This window comes from Zootermopsis nevadensis, unplaced genomic scaffold (assembly GCF_977971745.1).
Source record: "Zootermopsis nevadensis isolate Lab colony 2312 unplaced genomic scaffold, Znev_1.0 Znev_ptg000023l, whole genome shotgun sequence".
NCBI lineage: Eukaryota > Metazoa > Arthropoda > Insecta > Blattodea > Termopsidae > Zootermopsis > Zootermopsis nevadensis.
This window is the reverse complement of record NW_028259155.1, coordinates 3,971,717-3,998,111: the sequence shown is the minus strand read 5'-3', so window position 1 is coordinate 3,998,111 and position 26,395 is coordinate 3,971,717. Positions and strand designations below refer to the sequence as shown.

Sequence of the window (26,395 nt, the reverse complement as noted above, 5' to 3'; positions counted from 1 at the left end):
ATATATATATATAAATTAGATAAAATCTAAAATAAATAAGCCAACAAAAATAGTGACAAATAACAAAACCATGGAAAGAATATTGCAATTTAAAATGTTGATAATGCTTTCAAAGAAATACGTTCGAGACACTTATCGAATAAAATCGATTTGTAAATTAAAAACAACAGAAGCGCACGCAGCACTCGAACTGTCGACTGGCCACCCTTGTGGGTCTGACGATGTATGCAGGGCAGGTTCTTTAATTCCGTCCGTCCATCTTTCGAGTGGAACGCGTTTAATAATAAAGTATAAAAATCTGATTGAACACACGTACAAGCAACATTTAACGCCTAATAACTTGGACACGTTAAAGTGACGTGATTAGCCTACGCAGACAGACAGACAAACGTCTGACTCTGTAAGCTTCCCACATTTCATGCTAAGTTTATACCACAATACTTCAGAGATGGGAACGATTATCAACTGTTCTATATTCATAAATATTTTTTCTGGGTTGTTGTAGAACTTAACGATGGAGGCAGCAGATACGTCTGAAACTTCGGTAGTAAAATTCTATCAGACTACAACAGGAATCAGTTAATTATTCATATACAGCAATGTTTAATATTCACGTCTCCTACGTTATAAATAACCAGGAGATATGATTCGTAAATAAGATGCTAAGAGAAAAGTGTGGATCTCTGCGAAATACGAACGCTGTAGTAGTGACTCGTGTATCCACCATCAAGACGTGGCAGCACCTGTCACCCTTTTCCCAGCCTATGTATTTATAGGTACAGCTTAAAATAAAGCATCATCAAATTTTGAAGGCTTTTAAGTGAAACACTAAAATGAATAAAACTGTAATGTACAGTCAACACAAGACCGATAATTCCGCTGGTAAAAACTCTGCTCCTACGTACGTGGATTCCAGTCTTGTTCAGACAAAGCGTTAATTTGTAACCTAACCTAACTCCACAGAAAAATAACCCTGCCATTATCACTCAAATGAACATAAACCCGACAAGGTTAGTTGAAAGCAAGAATTATACATGAAGCTCTAGTATTCTAATCCAGAGACTGGTAATACCAGTGTTAAATGGTCATAAATTATTATATTTAATGTATTTTAATAAACAGAATATACTCTATACAGTGTCCACTGGGAGAATTTGAAAAGAATAGGTGTATCGTATTTTAGAGCCGGAATAAAACCATAAGTAACCTCCGTACATCTTATATCCAGGACGAGAATCGAACACGGGAACAATGTAAGGTGCCCCAAAACGACATTTACACACATGGTTAATATTCTGTATTATAATGTGCAGAAATTTTGTGGACATCATTTATTTGAAGTAGGAATTTACATTTAATTAGAAAAATAGCACGATGGACAGAGAAGATAAGTCATCCTTATTATAAGTCAGATTTAAAATTTGTGTCATTAACCAGTACAGTGAGCGTGCATTGGTGAAATAGCCAGGGGTGAATCTAGTTTGCATATAACATTCAGTGACAGGACAGGCTGCAACCATTGTAAAAGATGAGTTAACGAATTAATAAACATCAACACGATTCTAAATATATTCTTACCGGTTTGACAGAAAAAAAGAAATTGTCTTGTCACTCAGGGGAGGTAGATTCTAGCTGGAGATCTCCAAACAAAAGTCTCACATTCTCCCACCAAATACAGCTCAAACTCGCCAAGAACTTTAATATTTAGACAACTGATTTAGTATTTAATTCAAATCAAATACAATGCATCTACCGCCATTATTAATTTACCTTAAATTAAACAGTAGTAGCCTATTTTAAACAAATAAATTGCAAAACCTGTGCCGTCATGGTTCGATCGCCTGACCCTCGTTAAAAAAGGACGTATCCAATACAAGTAAGGCTGGATTTAAGGCGAGATATTTATATTAAAAAGGGGACATTTTGGAACAGAAGTTAAACTGAGTTTATTCTTACTAGCTTCAGAAACGGAATTTGCGTGGGAAAGGAAGTGTCTTAGAATATTGACAGATAACGAGAACACAGTAATGAACCTTCCAGTCCCTCGAAGCACGGAATTTCCTGATCAGATAAGTAATTACAACCATTTCAATGGACACTCCTTACCACAGCTTCAGATGTCTGCAATTATACGATATGTAGACTAACCTAACATACGACGGTCATAACCTCGTATCTAAAATCTGAAAGAGTGAAATTATTTTACTAGAATTAATTGCAGCTGGAATACGCAACTTTCTTAGCTGAAACCAATCAGAATACATTACACACGAGACAGTATTGCGACACAAGATGGTCATATGGCGTGATAGTGGACTGACCGGTTTAATATGAAATCGTGATTGTATGCAGTTCACTATCCATACGATTTTAAAATAGAAACGAAGCGCCCTCATAAAAATACAGGGTGTCCCAAAAAGACGTATACACATTATAGTAAGGAGTTTAACCTTGTAAGTAATTTGCTAACCGCTGTCAACTATAGCACGAAGCTGACGGTGGACATTTTGAACAGTATACAAGATTCGTTACTTTACTAACTGCTGACGTATGTATTGGTTTAGTTTAATGTTTTTATTTCATTCAATGAATGTGTGTGTTCATATTTTCGGACACTCTGTATATGACACGTTTCAAAATGTTATAAAAGCAGACTTATTTTACAACTACGTCACAATTCAGAGCAGAAGTGACGAGATCGAGTGAGATCCTAATCGATACACGGTGTCAAAATCGATAAGAAAGATGTCGAAATTTGTAAATCGTCGTAAATTAGTACTCGACTTCTGAACTATAAAGTATAACTAGCATCTGAAGGAACATGCAAAAGCAGTTAACTGAACGGACAGAAATGTACCCATCACAGCGACACAATTAATCATCATCAGTGGTCCAGTTTAATTTTCTAGAATGGCTGGAAGTAAAATTTACCTTATACATAAGGCTAAAGGAAGTTATAATGTCAACTCCTAATAATAGCGATAAATATGTCAATGAGGAAGGCGGTAATTTGTATTCAAGATACCCATATCGAACGAGGCCTTCTCTCTAGAAATCTAAAAGGAGAAAGCTAATTACCGCACGGGAATGGTGAGAGAGAAAAGAAAAAGTACGGGAAATTTCCCAACAGCTATTTTACCGCGAAAAAGAAATCTCACTCTTTACTAAACCTAAGTGAGGGAAATGTTCAAAAGGACGGATGCCTTTTCTCCTTTCTTCAGAATGTAATGGCCCATTTCACGGCCCCATTTGCAGATGGCTGTGTTCATGTAACCCCCACCCACCCACTAGTTAAAATAGGGGATGTTTGTGTCTTCACGGGGGTGGAGAGAAAATTAGAATAACGTCGACCTGAGCTGTATTCTTATGCGTGCAATGTCGTCCTCCCTCAAGATTGCACCAGAGAGATTTTTAAAGTAATTTCGGACGTATTTATACCGGTTGTTGACCGCATATAACTCGAAAATTTAATGTACGTGGGTTCAATTCTCGTCCTGTCAACAAGAGATTCGTGGTAGTTAATTCTGAACTGAATCCGGCGTATAGAATATCACTGAATCACAAAAGTTAAGACAAAATATTTATTTTTCGTTTTTTTTCAAAGTATTATCAGGGCTAAATCGGTTAAAACGAACCACCAATCCTTCAAAACCCAACGGTAACTATTTATACCATTTTATTTGTATCAGGGCTTATTATATTTTATTATTAATTTTTTATTTCCCGATTTCAAGTGAGTTAATTATTTATTTTCTTCAAAAATAAAAATAAAAAACGTCATTTTATATTTATGCAAATTTTGTTGTGATCTGGCAAGTTATCTAAAATCCTACAACTTTTCCTCGCTTCATTATTGCTTTTAGAATCACGTTTTGATTCTGTCCAAGGGCAAAATCATAAACAGTAAAATACGGCAAAACAATGCGACACACGTTACCATGGTAACGACATAAGCGTGACTGAGTTCATGGGTTACACGCTGTTTGTGACCAAGAGGTGATAGACGCTGGAGGGAAAAATCAAGGATAAAGCTGACTTCAATATCTACACTTTCTTTAGTACATTAAAATCTTTATTATAACATCCCTGATTATTTACAATCCGTCCTACATGGACATTCAATAAATCTTCTGAAACTGTCTAATAACGTGCGGAAAACATGTCCAGCGACAATCTTCCTTAACGATTAACTTAACAGTAAGTTACTTATGGCTTGAGTGGGATTCGAACCCACGGTCCCAGTGACCTCGCGGCCACTAACTAGAATGTTAAGTTTTAAATTTTTTAATATTTTAGTTGAAGCCAAAATAGACGTTAGTACGTTTCTTTTCGTAACGAGATTAAGAAATGAATCTTTAACATTTGGCAATGGCCAACTACTTGAATTGTCTCGAGTAGCGTAGGAATAAAAATGATTGGTTGCCGAACTGAACATAAAGCAAATGCATTGCATGTAATGTCGGAAAACGACGCTGCGAGCGCTGGTATGAACACTGCCAAAGTCGACTTCCGACCTTCCGACCAAGCCGTCGAGAAATTATGACGTCATGGATGATATCTAGTATCTACCTTCCAATAATTCCATAACGCCTTACACAAGACAAGCGTCCAAGGCTGTTCTATTTCCCCCCCCCCCTCCTACAGCGTCTGATGTGCTGTTATCGCTAATAAATAACGGATGGGAAACAGAGAAGGAGAAATAGCGATGACCCATCGATGGTCCACACGATATCCGCTGTGCAGTTTTTTTCTCCTTTTATTTACGGCGTTGTCAATACCCTTGCACGTATAAGCAAGGCGAGGCTGTTAAAGGAGATGGAATGAAAAATCGATTCAACCCTCGAAAAATTTGTCCTCTAAACCCTCGTGAAGAACATGTGGTGATTATGCATCTCACGACATCGATTCCATTGCTTCGGGCCCCAACATCGATTCTAAAAAAAACGAGATTAATCGAACGCAAAGACTATACGCGCCATTCTTAACGCCGCTGTATCAACTACTAACGAATAAAGAGAAGGAAATTTTAAAATTACATCAGTACCAACAACACAGATTTGAGTATTGTCACTGTAATGGTTAATTCTCAGATTTCGTATTCGGATGGTCACGTTTTCGAATCTCGGACCCAGAGACCGATAATGTTGACGGCTACGTGGAATTTTTTGGTCTCTAAAGAAGGAACAAACCTTAACAATACTGAATAAAAATTTACTTGGATATTATCCATCGTATAGTAAATATAAAACGTAAAACGACGTTTCGGAGATGGGACTCTATCTCCGTCTTCAGGTTCCTACACAGTTGGGCCCCACTAGATAGAGCTAATCCCTATCCCATCTCCGAAACGTCGTTTTACATTTTATATTTACTAGACGATGGATAATATCCAAGTAGATTTTTATTCAATTCACTCTTCACCATCGTCAAGAAGTTTTAGACTTAACAATACTGTTATTTACGACATAATTAGTCATTCATAACATGTTACAACTAACGAGTATCGATAGCAAAACTTCAAAATAAACACGAGAAGTGATTAAACGTTCTTTTAAACTCGATTTTGTGTGTCATGTAATGAAAATGTGCGCTGCTCAGTTGATAAGATAGTGTTCTCTCAACGCACGTCGTGTTTTCATGCGACAACAACAGATTGCAGTTAAAAAATAAGAAGAAGGCGAGAAATAATTTATTTATTTAAAGAGAAGATCGAATATCAAGGTCGTAATTTCTCATAGGATTTCTGACGTCAGAATTGCCATAACAGTTTTCATAGTGCAAATTTGAACGCTAAAATTTAAAAAGATTACGAATTAACATCGAAGTTCCCAAACAGATGGCGTGGAAGCCAATTTTAAACAGCTCATCAGTAACGAAGCATAGGATTTGAGGTTTTCACGGCGGTGAGTCTGAAGATGGCTGTCTTCTGGGTTGTTGCGTCTACCAGACTTCAACTTCACAAGGTAGTATATTTGCGTCATATTGTGAGAGACGTTCCAATTTGTAAATCGATCATTCGATACGGAACGTGAAATGATATTTTAAATATTTTATATTTTATTATCTTATTAAAATTGTGATTTGACGGAAAATATTAAAATATTAAAAAAAATATATTCAACTTCACAGTACGTGAATTTCACTTTTATTTTTTACAGAGTTTTACACATTTTTAAATAAGATAGTCTCATGTGGTCAATTTACACATCAGAAATAAACCATATAAATAAATAACAGAGAAAAAATGTAACATATATGGGAATAAATTAAGTACGAAAGAAGGAAGGGTTCAAGCCTCCACTTCGTCACACAGTTGACATCATACAAACTGCAAGTATATGAGATGCAATCTTATCGTTCAGAAACAAAACAAAATCTACACGAGTACACGACAGTTACATTCGAAATGCAACTCAATTTAAGCCTCCTGACTTAAGCAAATCCAAAACCCGGCCACTCACCCTAACAGACCTCTTCTAGTGCTCAACACAGTTGCGATGTAAACAGCACAAAGTGTCAGGCGTGGCCTCTCACTAACGAACCTGACACACACACACACGACGTAATGTTTAGGTAAAGTCCACGACTCTTTGGTTTTTGTTAGTAAACCTGACCCCAAGCGCGAAAACGCACATTAAACATGAAATTTTAGCCCAAATTCGTTTCTAAATGACACATTAGTTGCAAGACAGTGTTCCAATGATCCAGCAGGAGTTGCAGCTAAGATCATTTTATAAAAACGTAAACATAAATAAAACTAAATCAAATATTCTGACGGCAGTCGGTTCGAATTCCGGCTCCCAACATCCAGAGAGAGCTTTTTTTGTATTTCTTCAAGTTTTCCAGTTACTACACCAAATCAGACGTCATTAAAATTCATGACTCCGCATATTTTATAGAACCAAAAGCTCCTATACTGAGTCATACGACGTCAGTCCACATCATCCGTTTTAATATTATCTCCTACGTTCTCCCCAAAAAACAAACTTTATTATGAAGTTAAAAAATATTTAAATTTATATTATAGATTCCAGGGAAAAAAGCCACTTAAAATTGGACTAAACCGTAAGGTCTCTACATCAGAAAAAATAAATTACCTGAACAGGAAACAACTGAATATCATTACAGTAATGCAGAATGATTCCATAAGTCTCTTAACAGTAGAGACTAGCTTTAAAGAGCACAAAATCAACACATTTACATACGCCGTGTATGTCACGTTGAAACGCGCAAAGAACATATTCTTGTGTGTTGTTTGCGATGTTTTAGGAGCGAGTGTTGTCCTCCACAACCACATTCCAAACAGAGGCCATCATGGTAACAGCTAATCTGTCGTAGCTCTGAGATCACACCCAGCCTGTGCTAGTTCGTTAGAAAATGCAAAATCTTTCAGATAGAAACACAACACAATTACCAGGTAAGATAAGCTTGTATGTCGAGAGGACTCGCCCAGTCCTGGATTTGCCTGCTCTCAAGCTAGTTAACACAACTTCATCTTTTAAGTGCGTTTTAATGATTCTTTTCCAACGTGTGATACTTCAGTGCCAAAGACGCGACACACCGATCCTCATCTGTATTTATAAGACAACAGTTCATAACCCAGACGAAGAACAATTCTTCTGACAGACTCCCACAATCATCCAAACCCTTCGTTCATATCACCTTAATATCATCATCATAATTTTTGGATTAAAATGGCTCAGAATACGGACAAGTTGAGGTCAATGATTCTTCGCGTTCGATAACTTAACGACAACTGGTTTTACAAGAAGGATTCTACTCCATTAAGTCAATTATGCTGAAGTAACTGATAAGAAAGAAGGCGATCGAGTTATGGACGCTTCTGCGCATGTACTGTCACGTGCTCTCGCAAGCCAATCAGCTTGAGAGAGTCGGTGTATAAAGCATTCGGTTACTTCAACCACGAAGCTAATACTATGTAAGACTTGAGGTTCTCACAGCGGTGAGTATGAAGATTTCCGTCTTCTGGGTTGTAGCGCTGTGTAGTCTGGTCGATGTTAATATATATTCATCGCCCTGATGACGGAGGCAGTATGACCTCTAAAACGTTGGTTAACATCGACCAGACTACACAGCGCAACAACCCAGAAGACGGAAATCTTCATACTCTGATGACGGAGACAGTATGACCTCTGAAACGTTGGTTAACATCGACCAGACTACACAGCGCAAGAACCCAGAAGACGGAAATCTTCATACTCTGATGACGGAGGCAGTATGACCTCTGAAACGTTGGTTAACATCGACCAGACTACACAGCGCAAGAACCCAGAAGACGGAAATCTTCAAGCTAACACTAGTTGTACAGACCTCTCTTTTTCATCAGACTTCGTTAGCGTCGGATGCTATAACTCACAGAAAACTATTCAAAGTGGCAAACAAAGAATGCCAAATTTTATTAGCGAAAGAATTTGTTATCCGAAATTATTATATTTAAATTTCAGCGGCAAAAAATGCATCATTTTGGTTTATATTAACTGAGATCTGATATCCATGAATTTCAGAATAATATTTTTAAATACACAATTACGTCTTTTATAATTAAACATCGGAAATCACATGGCGTTCGTAAGAGATAACATAAATCATGCTTAAATATGTTTGGTACAGTGAAAATACAAAGTAATCTGTCCTTTTTCCAACACTAAAGAAGAAAAAGTGAAATTTTACTATTTCAACCATTCGTACCGCGTAGAAATATTCAGTTATTCTTAACTTCTGCGCATTCAAGGTCACTGTCAATATAAAAAAAGGTGTAGGCTCCACCGAAATGCATTGTGGGGTGGCACTGAATCAGTTTGTATAAGACAGGTTCCAATAGCGATCCTCTATAACAGGCAATATAGTACATATAGAATTTACAATAGTCTATTGTTCTTATAGCGACAGGGTTGCAACGTGTGGCAAGAAAGTATTAGTAATCTACCTGCAGGCTAGGTACAGTACCTACCATAAGTTAACGACCTATGCAGAACCACATTTTGAAAAACACTTAAACAACAGACTACTAATTTACGTAAGAAACGCGTTTACATAATTCCAATCGTGTATAACATAATAATACTTTGTATGGATTGGAATCAACAGTGTATAAGAAGTCTGTATGGCTTAAGGAAGACGAAACACAAGTTTCCCTTTAAAGTAATGACACAATTGTGTATTTCTTTGAAAATTCAATGACTGATATAACAACAGACACTTATAACCTCTGAAACTTAGAGTTCGTAAAAATAATATTCCAAATTTCCATTTGTACGTAAAGAAAATTGTCTCCATTCCAAAGGTCAATTGATTAATTCTGTTTAGGTAGATAATAGCTATTAATTGTGGCACATATAAACCATACCTAACATCTGTAGACAAAATGCAGAATAACTTAATGTCTTTACATATCCACATGTTACTAATGTGCTTTATAGAATTAAGTAGGTTCATAGAACGTAAAACTCCATCTATAAATCAGCAGGATAAAGAGTCAGATAATGTTCACTACATTCACAATACTGTAGGAGAAATTATTATCTATAAATAACAAATTCAAACAGGCTCCATATATGCACCATACTCACAATCTTGGATTAAACTTACTACAAAAAAAATTGCTACATCAACTAATCTTCCATTGTCTGCTAGACATACGAACTTTACGCTCAAATACGTCGGCAAACAGGTACACATTCATTTTTACGATAATATTCCAGAGAACAAGTACATATATCACTTCAGTTAACTACAAAATTATAAAATATTTAATTATTTTATTGTTCAATTTGACGCAAATTCTACTTAAACCACTTAGTATGAATGGGGTAACAAACTATGAATAACCGGTTCATATGAACAGCTAAGGGACACAGGAATTTGTACATGTTCATTATGACTTAAGTCGCATATCACTGTTACAAAGTAAAACATCGCTGAGAAATTAAGTGTTCAAATTAAACAGGTTTGTGTCCGGCGTCGGAAGGTCTGTGGTACTGGATGTATGGAAGTTAATTTTAACATTAAAGCAAAAACGATCTTAAACACGAAAAACTCACATAACTTTCAACTGGTATGGGGCAGAGATATGACAAAGCGGACAGAACATAGCATCCTGTTTATTTAATAAGCTTACGCGCATTTCCATGTTAAGTGATCAAATTATCACCATCGCGCGGAGGGCCCCAGACATGTAAATTATCAGTAAACAGGCCTATATAAAATATACAGTCGGAGACAACTGACAAGGGGTGGACCATCATGCTCGGATTACCGTGAACAAACCTCGTGTTATGAAACGTAACACAAGACCTTCGACCTCTAAAGAATATTATTTTAAGGTAGTGGATTGGATTAATGTGGCTCACGACAGGGAACAGCTGTGGCATGTGGTGATCACGGTAATAAACCATCGGGCTGCATATAACACGAAAATTTCGAGATATTCCGAGCTCCGGGAACGGATAACCTGAGATCTCTGGTTTTCACGGCGTAGTGTCTGAAGATGGCTGTCTTCTGAGATGTTGCGCCGTGTAGTCTGGTATAAGTTTACAACACTGACGACGGAGGCAGTACGCACCTGTTTATCGAACGGGGCAACATCCCACGACATCCTGACATAAGTTTTACTCATGGTTTTACGTAGATTCTAGATGCATTTACTAAAATATTACCTTAAAATAGACCAAGGTCTGCCATTCTCTCATTCCACGCCCCACAAATTCTACCGTTAAGTAAATCGTTAAGTTTAACGACAAAATAAACAATCAAGTATTACGATAAGAAAAATGTACAAGCTGAATTAATAAATTTATTGTGACAACTGGTCCATAACCATACTTCATGTTCTGCCCGTCAGACTACATGTTGAGGGACATAAAATGTTCTGTTGTTAAAAGGACTGGAATTTTTGGGCGTGGACTCAAAATTAACCAGCTCTCTACGAAGAGCATTTGAAGAGAATGGACTCGGGTAACATGTATTTTCTCTTGCACAATGGTTCAGACACGTGTCTGGTTTTTCTCTATCACTCCAGTATGGCGGCCCACAAAGCCACGTGTTAATACAACAAAGACTGTCTGGTATATAACTAATGATAAACTCTAGATCCAGCAACATAAGTGTCAAAATAAGTGGAGAAGAATGCGTAAACCTGACAGCAAAGTAATATAAAGACACCCACAAAACCTATAATATAAGTCAGTGACTCTAATTATCTACATGTGATAAACAATACCTCTGATGTATCTCAAATGAAACACGCGTAGGAAAATATGGCCAGTACATTATTATATTAAACTCCTCCAAAACTTAAGTTGATATAATTGCGTTATATTGTGAATTAAAATTTAATTATTCGTGTGTTTTTTTCCCCGTCTAATCACAATTGTATATAAATAAAATTATACATAAGATATTAAAATATCATTTACATATTTGGTACATCTTTTTACTACATGTTACATTGAACCATCTTCAGGTGTAAAGTTAAAAGTTAAAAATTATAATCTTATAAACTAAAACTTAATTACTGTTGTTGTGTAACTTCTGATGATGTTTACATCCAAATTCATTGGACTGACAAAGTTAAAATGATGATCCAACCAATTACGATCTAGGAACAATTTCAGACATACACTGGCATCTGGTGCAGAATTTCCTAACAATATTCTGTACTATACAGTTTTTAGTTTAATTTCGAGCTACACCAAAATATGTTTAAACGACAACAAACAAATTTCATTCAAACATAACTTATGATGTAATTCTGATCCACGTCATTTCTCGCATGATTTTCAATTTACAAGTTTTTCTCGAAGTGTTGCAAACACCTTTCATGGATTTTTTCATTACGTCACTAACAAACAAATTTTCATTATTAAACACTGACTTTGCATTTTACATTTATACCGACTAATACAACGAGTAACAGGTATACAATTCATACTTTTATCAATTCTGCATCTTGATTCAAGGCAACTGACGTAGAACAAATCACTTCAAGTTCGTACGGCGGTAGATTAAAAACTAACCTAGACCCAAAGGCTTCAGCGGACGAATTTAAGCTACAAACTTATTTTATGTTAAAATTACAAATCTAAATCAAGATTCTGATATGAAGCAATTCTTTAAAGCTGAAGTTATAATTAAAGATCTTTGAAAAAATCAAAATGTTAGATTATTTCTCACTCTGGTCTTAAAAATCTTCTGATTACCTCGTCCTTATTGTGACAAACGTTCCTAATTACAAAAATGTTCCTTAGGCTCGGTGATGTTAAAACAGCAAACCAGTTTAAATTCTGAACTTAAACAACGTTCCTTTATCCTTCCGCGATGCAAGGCGTGAATATGAGATTAATTTTGAGGTGAATATAAACTGTAAAAAATAAGACAATAAAACAACATCTTAAAATATTTTTCCTTGAATGTATTTTCGTGTTATTCCAAAACCGCCAGAGTATTTATCATTCTTATATCTACCGCCAGTAACTTCGTAGGACTACTATAGTAGCCGTCATGAAATTGCGCGTTTCAAGGTCACAGCAAAATCACACAAATTTTCTATATGAACAGCTGGGCACAGGTCAATAAAGACAGCTCAGAACACGCAGCGTTGCGATTGTAGCAACGATGTTCTGGTGACCACCGGCCAGTAAGAGAGGTCGAAATCCTTCGGTGACCTTGAAAAATGCAATTCGGTGATGGCTACTATAGTGTGATTGGCCGTCAATATTTTATAAAATCAAATGGGGTCAGGTGATTAAAAAACGCTCGTGTAAGATAGGATACAAACTAGAGATCTTTCTGAATTACAAAAATTTTATAAAAGAAACATGCAATTTCAGTCTAAATAAACTAAATTTAGAATATAACCAGTGAGGTTATTTTTTTTATTTTATTTAGTGTTCTGTCTGACGACAGGTCCATATGAACAGGATCCTTCCATCCTTTTCTCGGACTGGGACCTGTTCATATACGTTCTTGGCAGATGATCCACAAGTGGTTTGCCATTGCCTTCTTCTGTGTGTGAATGGAGTAATTGTTGGGATGCCACGGAGGAAAACTCCGTGTTGCCTAGACCACGGCCTTGCCCAACACAAGTTATAAATTCGGGCACCGCCGGGAATCGACCCGAGACCCCAGGATTACAAGGCCAGCGTTCTAACCGCTAGACCACCTCATCTTATTATTATTTAGTGTTCCGTCTGACGACAGGTCCATATGAACAGGATCCTTCCATCCTTTTCTCTTCTCGGACTGGGACCTGTTCATATACGTTCTTGGCAGATGATCCAGAAGTGGTTTGCCATTGCCTTCTTCTGTGTGTGAATGGAGTAATTGTTGGGATGCCACGGAGGAAAACTCCGTGTTGCCTAGACCACGGCCTTGCCCAATACAAGTTATAAATTCGGGCACCGCCGGGAATCGAACCCGAGACCCCAGGATTACAAGGCCAGCGTTCTAACCCAGTGAGGTTAAAGCATATAAACAAATGGGATCAATAATATTAAAAAAAACCTTTTGTCTCACTGTAACACAGCGAAAAGTAAAGATATTCATTTTATCTCATTATGTAATAAGAATCTGAAGTTGTCAAAGAAATGAAAATGCGTGTCTATTCGTCCTTCCTGGCTTCCTGTCGCGATGAAGTGAATGGACGAGAGGTGGTATAGTGCGAAGTCCTTGCCAGATAGACTGTCCACCATAAATCTGAACAAGGTGTACAAGTATGTAGCTTGTTCAGTGGCGCCAGTCTGCCAGCACGATGCAAAGACTTAACACACGAATTAGGCATAAGTTATCACGCGAGGCGTGGCTTCAGACCCCTGATTGATTTTTGACTTAAATTTTGTACGCTTTCTCGATTGTTTTGGTAATTTGGCGACAAATGGTAGGAAGAACAGTGTAGAACAATCGACTTTAGTTAGTTTCAAAATCTTACCACCCGAAAGAGTATAACCTCAAAATATCTCAGACAGTGCATTTTTTTTAAGTTACCACGGCGTGTATGAAGATGAATGTGTTCTGGGTTGTTGGACCGTGTAGTCTGGTAGTAATGTACCGACGTTTCAGAGGTCCCTACTGCCTCCATCATCAAGACGAGGACATCAGAAACGTTGGCAAAGTTCTGCCAGACTACACGGCGCTCAAACCCAGAAGACAGCCACCAGAACCTCAAATCCTACTAAGAACTTGAATAAAAACATTTTTGTTTTGTTTAAAAAAAAGTTAACCCATACACTAATTAATTTCGTCAGAAAATAGGATAATTTATTTGATTACGTTTGGAATACACCAACAGAAATTAATTACTGATACGTGTTTTGATGAAAAAATGCCAAAACGTTGTTTATTAATTATAATGAATGTTATCCCGAATTATCTCGGGCCATTTTCCATACCTTGTAAAAATTAACTTCCGTAACACTTGTCGTAAGTTTGTTAACTGATGTGGCATTTACGTATTAGATTATGAAGATTATTCGCTTACGATTAAACGTAAAAAAATGTCATATTAAAGTACACCAGTCCGTCAATTACTGTCATCTAGAGCCTGATATGTGTATTTCTTTGCCTAATTAACTCCGTTCATTTCCTTTGGGATATTAGACAAAATATCAACTCCGGTTAATATTTCTTGCAAAAATCATAACCCGACATATCTCGGAATAATCAGGGAAACGGTTAAAAGTGAAACCGAACTCATTTCACATTGGACCATTCACAATTGTGAAGCCAGCCACACGCCAGTCGCCAAGATTTCTAATCTGTATCGCCCTAGGCCTCGGAAGGAGACTTCGGTACGGGAAATGAGGGTTGACATTTGGGAATTGTCCTTTTATGACAACACGTAATTTCAGTGAAAATTCTCTCAGAGCAGGAAAAGTGTGACACAATCGAACGCAATGACAACAAACAAGGATTCAGCTTTCAATTTTTCAATGAAATGTGATACAACTGGCGGTCCGCGGGGTCACATCCTTCCCGAGACAAATCTCGTCCTCTGCTTTACGTACAAATTCAAACGATCAAATCACAAAAGACCCTTTTCACACTCTCTTATCAGTTTTATGTGTCCCAAAAATACGTATACACACATTCAGTGAATGAAATAAAGACATTTTAATAAATTTAACCATTACATACATCAGCATTGGCGTTTAATGAATTAGCGAATCTAGTTGAAGTGTTCAAAATGACCACTGTTAGCTTTGGCACAGCTGACAGCGGTGAACAGTTGACTGACAAGCGGCGACCAAAGTTAATGCTGTGTATATATATTTTTGGAACACCTTACAGATACCACTTGATGCAAGAGATACCCCAAAGTACAAAGCGTAGCCCGAAATTAAATATAGTTAAAATCTGTTGTTTTTGACTTCACAAGTAAGCCTACACAGAAATTTGAATCGCTAATTTCAGTTTTATATTATTTTAAATTAAATTTGTTAATACAATGATGATTTAGACGTATGCAACAGATTATCATATCAGTAATCAACTCTTGCAGACGAATATGTACAAAATTATAATTTTACTTGTTTCCTAAAGGGGTCTTACTTGTTCTTTCAATGTAAGAGAGAAATACTAGTAGGAGTGTCCTTGAGAAAATATTGATATAAGGAGGGGAAAGCAAATGGATAATGGAGAAAGTTTAAAAAAACCCATAAAATCAAAATTTGTAGCTACACCGTTAAAGCGATTACACAGAAGAGGATAGAACGAAGGAAATAAGAAAATATACAAAATTTCTACCCGGAAACACTTAACAAAAGAGACCTGGTGGGACAGACCTAGACAGAAAGATTTCAAAGCGGATTTTAAGGAAAATGAAATTGCGAAGGTCTGGATTGAATTGAATCAGATGGAATCCAACGACGAGCATTTGTAACCATGACACCTAAAATAAATATTCGGATTACTCCATTGTTTTATGTGCAGAAAAATGGCCGTGCGATAATCTATGAGCCACGCGAATGTTCCAAAGGGTCTGACTGCTAACAGACGAAACACAGAACAAAGACTTCGTACCATGAAATCGAAACGCCTGTCAGAATTTGAGGAGAAACGTTGGTATAAACATGCGGGTGATGTTATTGTTTAGTTGTTTGTTATGATAATCCAATTAATATCATAACGTTAATTATCTAAAATGAAACCAATATTCCGTGCATTAAAATCTATCCGTAAAAATAAAACTGTAAGTGTGTGTGTTGGAATTCGAGATTTGCACCAAACTTGGCATGTTTATTTCTTGAGACCAGGAATAGATTTCAAAAAAAGGCAAAACTCCGATAAACTGTCACGAGTTTGAGTCCCAGTGAAGTTAATTTTTGTAGCTTGGAAACAATAAACACGTAAAAAAATGCGCCCAAACAAAACATGTTTGTTTCTGTGAGGATATTACAAGAAATAGGTCACATATTCAAAATCTGTCCTGGTTTCGAGTCTCGGTGAAGATGTCGGATTTAGGGATAATTTTTTTTCTATTATATTCAACGATACGCATCAAATCGATTTCGAGCGATAAATATCGATAAGTGTTAGCATCTGTCGAAATCTCCGACAGTTAACGCTCTTGGTATTCTGCTAATCAACAAAATATAAATAAACTTTATCCCCTGAAAAGTATCGTTACACTTAGTAGCACAAATACACTGGGGAAAACAATTGCAATTGTTTTGATAATAAAGTTCTCCACATTTACGTAACTCAGGCAGGGTCAGATTGACAGACAGACAGACAGACTTAATACGAAAAATTGGACTTACCTTTACCCCTGTCTTCCTCTTTTTCGTTATTGTTATCACAAATTCCACTCAAGATCTCTGAAAGACAAGAAACAAGGTTCTGTGACGAACGTCAGTTTTAAACCACGGGGCCCAATCGCTTACAGCACAGAAAATTATTTTATTTTATTTTATTCTTCAATATATTTAAATATCTTGCAGGTTTCTTAACAACTACTTACATAACAATATTAATTAAGTGCGTAGTGTTAAATAGTATACGAATTAAGTGTTAAGAAAAGTTTTAATTTACTGAAAAACTAACAAAAATTCCAATTTAAAAATAAGTGTTACTGAACAATGTCATAAGTGCCCAGCACGTCCACTAATACCTGAATCTCACGTGTAAGTAAACAATATGGAAATATCGATGCAACATTCTCGTAATTCATAACACCAAATTCCACAATTGTTTATACAGTAAATCACACGCATGGGATTACATTGCGTCATGGACAATTTCAGTTCTCAATGTACCGGTCGTATTCAGTATCCCCCTTAAGAACACAATTTTAATTGATTTAATAAGATGAAACAGTTTATATTGGGTTATTTTAATAAGGAAAAATTCATATTATATAATAATGAATAATTTTATTATTAAATTAATTAACTTCAGTATTTATTCTTGTTTCAATTGCAACGAATCTCAACGCATGTTTTGTTATCCTGTATACGTTTTCTGTAAGAACAGATCAAATTTTCGAGTAATATATAACATTTTTTTGAAAGACACGTAACTCGCATGAATTAAATCACTGAGTTAAAATTAAACAGAAAATTTACTGAAGCGGTTAGGATAAAATACAGATATGGAATTCAACGTACAGGAACACTGGATTCAAGTTAGACTAATTCGAAGGCTAGGACCACTTTAAATGACGAACCTGTTGGATCCATCGTTAGAGATACCAGACGAGAACTTTACTGTCAAAACGGATCGACAAATCTATTTTTTTTTTTAGTATAGTGTTTACAAAACTCAATGTATCGGGGGCCAGAATTTATAACGATGCCAAAATTGTCAAATTCCTGGTGAATGGCATCTAAAATTCGCCGTGAAAAACTTCACGTGTAACTTTTCGTCAATAACACGACCTAACTGTTTGATACAACATAACGTTTTGGATCATTTAATATTTTATAATTTATTTATTTAGTGTTCTGTCTGACGACAGGTCCATATGAACAGGATCCTTCCATCCTTTTCTCGGACTGGGACCTGTTCATATACGTTCTTGGCAGATGATCCAGAAGTGGTTTGCCATTGCCTTCTTCTGTGTGTGAATGGAGTAATTGCTGGGATGCCACGGAGAAACCGGGGAAGCCCCCGGAGGAAAACTCCATGTTGCCTAGACCACGGCCTTGCCCAACACAAGTTATAAATTCGGGCACCGCCGGGAATCGAACCCGAGACCCCAGGATTACATGGCCAGCGTTCTAACCGCTAGACCACCGTGGCGATATTTTATAATATGGTAATTAAATAAATAAATAAAACGACTCATAAAACACGTATAATTAACACATCTGAGCGAAAATACGTATAAATGGAGGTGCGTTTAAAAATATGATTGTAAGAACTTGTCTCTTTGGCGGAGCGGTACGGATGCAGAAATAATGTGACGAATTTCCTACCAGGTCTCAATATGATAAATAGATTCGTCCCTCCGGGCTCCCTTTCATATTTAGCCTCATGCCGAATGATGTCAGAGCTCGGAAGTTGGAAGTTGGACTGAGTGTCGCGGAGAAGAAGGAAGGTAATCCAGAGAGACAGAATCCTCTCGGAGTGTAACGACAGAAATTCGGTACAACGGACAGCATTATCAACCCTTTAAGGCCATATGGTAACTATAGGTACCACCTACTGCAGAAATTAATAATTCCTCACTTTGTATTTATGAGTTTTGTATGATTACCTTCGTAAATTGCGATTACTTCCTTAAACAACATCAACCATTTGACTTTTATAATAGTAAAGAGTTATCATCACAACGTTTACTGAGATAAAGATATCGTAAAATTGCCCTAAGATCTTAATTAAGCACCACATCATGCAGACACATACTCCGTGGCTCGAAGGTCCTTGAAGGACCTTGTCTGTTTCACATATGTGAGGTTACTTAAGTCATTTAGACTCCTTGGACAATTATCAGACAGTCGCAAGGCCTCAACCTACACAGAAAGACGAAGACAAATATAAATGCCTTGAGCGAGAATCGAACCCACGATTCCAGTGTCCGATCGATCGGGGGACCACGCCCAACATCGCGTGGATATTGTGATAGTCCATGCTGGCACATGGTTAGCTTCACGCCTCGGCCGCTTTACCCACGAAGAAAGGACACCAGTATCATTGGATAGTAGGCCGAGTGTGCCCCAGAGACGGACTGGGAAACGATCAATTTAATGACTACAAAATGGCTTATTCTTAATTAAGAGGTAGCTTATAACATAAAAATACCCTCGACGAAGCTGTAAGACCATAGGCAACAGGGTGGCAACCTCACAACTGAAATTACCCTACGCTGGTAATTTACCCTGAAAACATTACTCAAAAATACTTCGAAGAATAGATAAGCTAGAACTGTTACGTTTCGAAATAAATAATTATGCCTAATCCTAAACAGATCCTAACTAACTAACTAGATGGCTTACCGAACCCGAAGGTTCATCACCGAATTAACCAAAGCCCTCCACCGGACCCTGTCCTGGGCCAACAAAATCCAGTTTCCTTCAACTCCTATCTCCCATAGATCCCGCCTGAGATTATCCTCCCATCTACGTCTAGGTCTCCCCAGCGGTCTCTTCCCTTCAGGTTTCCCAACCAGTACCCGGTGCACACCTCTTGTCCCATCCATGCGCGCTACATGTCCCGCCCATCTCACTCTTCTCGACTTAATCACCCTCACAATACTGGGGGAGCAGTACAGATTTTTAAGCTCGTCATTGTGCAGTTTTCTCCACGCCCCATCGTCTTCCCTCTTAGGCCCAAATATCCTCCTCAACACCCGATTCTCAAACACCTGCAATCTGTGTTCCTCCCTCTGAGTGAGAGACCATGTTTCGCACCCATACAAAACAACAGGCAAGATTATTGTTTTGTATACTTTAATTTTCAGGTTCTTAGAAATCAGACGGGAAGACAAAATATTTTGGACTGAGAAGTAGCAAGCATTTCCGGAATTTAGTCTCCTCCTAACTTCCTCACAAGTATCATTTTGATTTGTTATTGTTGTTCCCAAATATTTGAACTTTGTAACCCTTTCAAAGGATTTATTAGCCACCCTAAGATAATTTTGCCCGCCTGTCTTCTGATGACGAGATACTAACATGTACTTAGTTTTTTCTGAATTTACTTCCAGCCCCACTTGTCTACCAGCCTCTAGTAAAACTTCTGCGTTCCTCTTTATTGTATTTATATCGTCCCCCAATAAATTAACATCATCAGCATATGCCAATAGCTGATGTGTCCCATTCAATTGCAAACCCTCCTGCCTACCTTGGACCTTCCTGATGGCGTATTCTAGCGCAAAGTTAAAGAGCAAGGGAGACAAAGCATCTCCTTGTTTTAGACCGTTCTTGATGAGGAATGTCTCAGATACATATTTACCTACTCGAATTTTGCTACAGGTTTCATTTAAGCACATTTTTATTAGACCCACTAGCTTCTTTGGTATACCAAATTCAATAAGAATATTATATAGCACTTCTCTCTTCACAGAGTCATAGGCTTTTTTGAAATCTATAAATAACTGATGTACGGTCCCACCGAACTCCCATTTTTTCTCTAGTATCTGACGGATGCAAAAGATCTGATCAATCGTTGATCTGTTTCGTCTGAACCCACACTGATGATCACCAATAATTTCATTCGCATATGGGGTTAATCTTGCCAAAAGAATGTTGGATAGAATTTTGTATGAGGTTGATAGCAGCGATATTCCTCGGTAATTACCACACTCAGTCTTGTCCCCCTTCTTATGAATAGGAATAATTATGGATTCCTTCCACTGTTGTGGCATCTCTTCCTTATCCCAAATTAACTGAATAAGCTTATGGATCCTCATATGCAACCCTTTGCCACCTGCTTTAATTAATTCGGCCGGAATCTGGTCAATTCCTGGAGATTTATAACTTTTCAACTTCCCAATGGCTAGTTCCACTTCATCTAAGCTAGGTTCTGGCACCAACAGTTCAGCTGTATGCATTTTAATCTGTCTAATATCACCAGTATCATGAACATTTAAGAGCTCGCTAAAGAAATTTTTCCACCTATTCACAATTTTTATTGGATCTGCAAGCAACTTGCCACTATCATCCTTTACCAAATTGGTCTGGGGTTGATATCCTTTCTTAAAGTTATTAATGCCTCTGTACAGGTCTCTGATGTTTTTTTCCTTATTATTTGTCTCAAGTTCAGCAATTTTGCCCTTCAGGTATTCCCTTTTCTTAGTCCTAAAGGTTCTACTAGCCTCACGTCTCACGTTACATAGATTATCCGCATTTGTTTTGTTTGGGTTCTGCAACCATTGAAATTTTGTTTGCTTCCTTCGATCTATTAATTTTGAACATTCTTCATCAAACCACGGTTTATTTTGCTTTCTCCTGTAGTATCCTAGTTTCTCTTTTGCTGAAATTTTGATGCAGTTTCTGACATTTTCCCACTCCCTGTTGATGTCCACACTTTCATTATCCTCATTTGCCTCTAAAATTTGAAACCTATTCGAAATTTCAACTTGATATTGTTCCTTTGCCTCTCCCTCACTTAATTTTTTCAAATCAAATCTTTCTGTGTCAAAATTTTGTTTAGTTCGTCTACTTACTGAAAGCCGCTCCCTCACTTTTGCTACCACCAGATAATGATCAGTGTCGCAATCTGCTCCTCTGAATGATCTCACATCAATTACATTTGTCTGCCTTCTCTTATCTACTAAAACATGATCTATTTGATTGTGTGTTCTGCCATCTGGAGAAGTCCAAGTGTATTTATGAACATCACGGTGTGGAAATTTTGTACTTTTTACAATTAAATCTTTTGACGTAGCGAAGGTTACTGCTCTAAGACCGTTATCATTACTAAGTGCATGGAGACTCTCGCTGCCTATTGTGGGTTTGAAGATATCCTCCCTCCCAATTTTTGCATTGAAATCTCCTAGCAGAATTTTCATGTGATACTTGCCAAATGTATCAAATACTGATTCCAATTCTTCATAAAAGCTATCCTTGATATCATCGCTTTTGTCTTCAGTTGGGGCATGAACATTAAGGACAATGATGTCGCACCAACGTCCTTCCAAAATTACGTAAGACAACCTGTCACTAACAAATTCTACTCTCTTAACTGCTGCCCTAATTCTGCTATGAACAAAAAAACCCGTCCCTAGCTGATGATTGTCATTCCCCTTTCCATAGAAAAATGTAAAATTGTCCACTGGGATCATGCCCTCCCCCTCCCATCGCACTTCCTGCACTGCCACTAAGTCTAACTTATAATTCCCTAATTCCCTACACACTGATTTCAGTGCCCCAGCCCTATAGAGGCTCCTAATGTTCCAAGTACCAAATCTCATGTCCTTCCTAAACAGATCCTAATGATGAGAAATCCACAGAACAGATCCAAAAGCCTTCGAAACGATTTATTGTAGCTGACAAGTTTTCAATGTTCTGTGATTGTAAGAGGTAAGAATTAGTAATGTTCAGTAATTTAACCTTGGACATGAATTATTTGTGGCGTGAAGGGAACTGCAGAACGCAACCAGAAAACCTGTTACATGACCATGGAAGCGCGGCCACGTTGAATCAACGCAACGCCAAAGATCATGAACAAACCGACAGAAATAAAGACTATTTTTATTACTATATTCAAGTACATTTAAAACCAAGCAAGCTACAGTATCACAACGCAGGCAAAGCACCAAGATCGGCAATGAATTCTGTGCAAATGTCAAAACCCGTAAGGTAAATTACAAACTCTTTAGACCATCATTTTTCACGACATGTTTCAGTTCCTAAAAGAACTATCTTCAGGTGTATATAATTATATAAAGATTCAAATCAATAATAACTTAAATACAATTTCTATATATTATTTTAGCGTACATTTTTATCAGATTTTTATCAGATATCAAACGATGTTCTTTTCCAGATTTGATATCGTTTGATATCTGATAAAAATGTACGCTAAAATAATATATAGAAATTGTATTTAAGTTATTATTGATTTGAATCTTTATATAATTATATACACCTGAAGATATTTCTTTTAGGAACTGAAACATGTCGTGAAAAATGATGGTCTAATGTAAATCGAATATTTCGATAAAGAACATCATTTGATATATTTTAATGTTAATTATTGTAATATTTTAATATTTAATAAGAATTTATTGTGATTAGACGGACAAGATTTAAAATATATATATATATATATATATTATATCACAATATGACGCAACTTTACCATCTTACAAACTCTTTGTTTTTCTTCAGAGCTTGGCAGGCAATGTGTAAACTCAGACTTAACAAACTGAAACAATTCTGTGTCTCATAATTATGTTCTTCTGCCAGAGTCTCGTAGAAACATATTATTTAATCCCTGAAGATGGAAACAGTATGTTTATCCGAAACTTTGATATCTACCGGCGAATTTACACGGTGCAAAAAAAAAACCCAGAAGAACATAATCTTCCTTATCACCATGAAAACGTCAATCTTTACAGGGTCTGTGCTTGTTCGTACACGCATTATATACACGTTAGGTTAGGTTAGGTTATGTTATGTTAGGTTAGGTTAGGTTGGGTTAGGTTAGGTTAGGATAGGTTAGGTTAGGTTGGGTAAGGTTAGGTTGGGTTAGGTTATGTTATGTTAGGTTATGTTAGGTTGGGTTAGGTTAGGTTAGGATAGGTTAGGTTGGGTAAGGTTAGGTTGGGTTATGTTATGTTATGTTAGGTTATGTTATGTTAGGTTATGTTATGTTATGTTAGGTTATGTTATGTTAGGTTATGTTATGTTAGGTTATGTTGGGTTAGGTTAGGTTAGGATAGGTTAGGTTAGGTTGGGTAAGGTTAGGTTGGGTTAGGTTATGTTATGTTAGGTTATGTTATGTTAGGTTATGTTAGGTTAGGTTACGTTACGTTACGTTAGTTAACGCTACGTTCATCCTATTAACACTTTTCTAGGATATAAGTACAATACATAAGAAGAGTATTAACCATAAAATCAAAATATGTTCATTCCACAATCAGTCTTCTATATAAAATAACAGCTGACAAGAGTTAAAAATATATGTGTAAGAAAATCCAGTGTTAAACTGAGCAAACAGATAACAGAAACATTAACGAAAAATCATAGTTAAACAATAATTCCTATTAGAAGAACATCGCTAATTTCTAGCGTCCGCCAGTCTAAGATTCAACGAGACACAGTTGAGGAGAACAGATCTGTTCAGAGAGAGTTTCCGTCGCGTAAATGTACCTGTAGTCTAAATATGTGAACACAATTTTCGCTCAGAAACGTAGTATGAAGAATAAACTCAAGACCTCCCGATTATGAAGATCAGCCATTTAACTGCTTTAGTTAAAGCTCGTCTAAATAATATTTAAGAACACAGTCCTTACCGCAAAGAAAACACCATTACAAAGACCAACTGCTTGATGCTGTTTAAGAGAAGTGATCGCTGAATATTGTTATAACCATAAATACAAAGTTAATTAATGTTAAAGCAGCCGGTACAGATAGATAGCACTAGGGCTTAAAGGATTGATAATTCATCCATCTATTGATAGACCTTATTTAAGATCAATAATTAATCTTTTATTTTCCTGACTGTGGCCGAATTATCGAGGTATTTTTGTAGTGTTCTGTCTGACGACAGGTCCATATGAACAGGATCCTTCCATCCTTTTCTCGGACTGGGACCTGTTCATATACGTTCTTGGCAGATGATCCAGAAGTGGTTTGCCATTGCCTTCTTCTGTGTGTGAATGGAGTAATTGTTGGGATGCCACGGAGGAAAACTCCGTGTTGCCTAGACCACGGCCTTGCCCAACACAAGTTATAAATTCGGGCACCGTCGGGAATCGAACCCCAGACCCCAGGATTACAAGGCCAGCGTTCTAACCGCTAGACCATTATCGAGGTATAATAAAATAAATTCGGAAGCTCCACATCACCCCAACCCCTCCTTTAACCCGCTCATTTGCAAACTTCTTGTTTGTATTCAGCAGAAATTAAAATATAGCATCCATCTGCTATTGTAATCGCCCAAGAGTTCTTCTATTTCTCAAGCTCCCACGTTATTTGAAAAGGTGTGTGTTTGTGCGTGCGTGCGAGAATGGAAAGAGGGGAAGGGGGACCGAAGTTCTACCCTGGGTGCTAGCCAAATTTCCTTCTCTCCCCCATTTACCGCCCTTGCAAGATTTTTCTAACTGCTCTACTTAGGTTTTTGGAAGAACTCACCCATCGATCAATACGTTCTGCGTTTATCAGGGATTGATTTTTTGTGTGTGTGTGTGTGTGTGTGATATATCGCAAACACAAGGGGCAGAAGATTACTGCTTCCTTTTTTAACAGAAAATAGCCACAGGTTATTCGGTAAAGAAGTTGCAAGATTCTTCGTTAAACGCCCAAAAACCTAACCTCACTTTCTAATGAACTCACAGACACACAAAATGACTCCGTAATGCATCAAGGCAATTATGAAGTACAGATCTGTATTGAACATGCGAAACCTTTCTAAATTATCAAAATTAAAGACGACTTCTAGACTCTAACAATTCTCCGCTTTAAGAAAATCTAAGGTTTAAGTCCTGTTCATAAAATCCATACTTCCTGCCTTGTCCTAGACAAATCAAAACTCAGTTAACACATTTAAATACTTTTAAATCCATCCACAGCTAAATGTTTTGAGTGGTATCTTTCCTTAAATGTTATGGCTAATATTTTGTACGTATGTCCAATTTACTCATGCGTGCTATATGTCCCATGCATTTAATAATAATTCAATTCAATTCATTTATTAAAGTGCTTGACAACAGCCGAAAAGGCCAATAACAGCCAAGAACTAACAACAAAACAAATCTTACAATACTAAAGCAAACAAACAATGAACTGAATATATAAAGTACAATATTAATTTATTGCAAAATAATTAATAAGTAAATGAGCTAATTGTTATGGATAAGTAAATTAAAAATTAAATTAAAATCAGTTAAATTTTGGACAAACAACATACAAAATAAAATATTATTAATATAATAATAATAATAATAATAATAGGTAAAAATAACAAATTAAATTTCTTCCGGGTTCAATTCCCGGTGGTGCTCAAATTTATAACTTGTGTTGGGCAAGGCCGTGGTCTAAGCATCACGGAGTTTTCCTCCGGGGGCTTCCCCGGTTTCTCCGTGGCATCCCAACAATTACTCCATTCACACACAGAAGAAGGCAATGGCAAACCACTTCTGGATCATCTGCCAAGAACGTATATGAACAGGTCCCAGTCCGAGAAAAGGATGGACGGATCCTGTTCATATGGACCTGTCGTCAGACAGAACACTACAAAAATAAATAAGTTTGCATCATAACTTCTTATTCACTCT

General features: G+C 36.9%; 1 protein-coding gene across 12 annotated transcripts in view; it reads right to left on the bottom strand.

The window, feature by feature from the left end:
- Nucleotides 1-26,395, bottom strand: part of NfI (Nuclear factor I) — a 279,859-nt gene that overhangs the window by 36,778 nt on the left and 216,686 nt on the right. For 10 of the 12 annotated variants that reach the window (XM_087354492.1, XM_087354494.1, XM_087354493.1 and 7 more), the window contains one exon: nt 16,776-16,832. The exons of the other annotated variants lie outside the window; for them this stretch is intronic. In XM_087354492.1, coding sequence (XP_087210618.1) covers nt 16,776-16,832 — 57 coding nt within the window. The remainder of the gene's footprint in view (nt 1-16,775; nt 16,833-26,395) is intronic. 12 annotated transcript variants of the gene reach the window in all.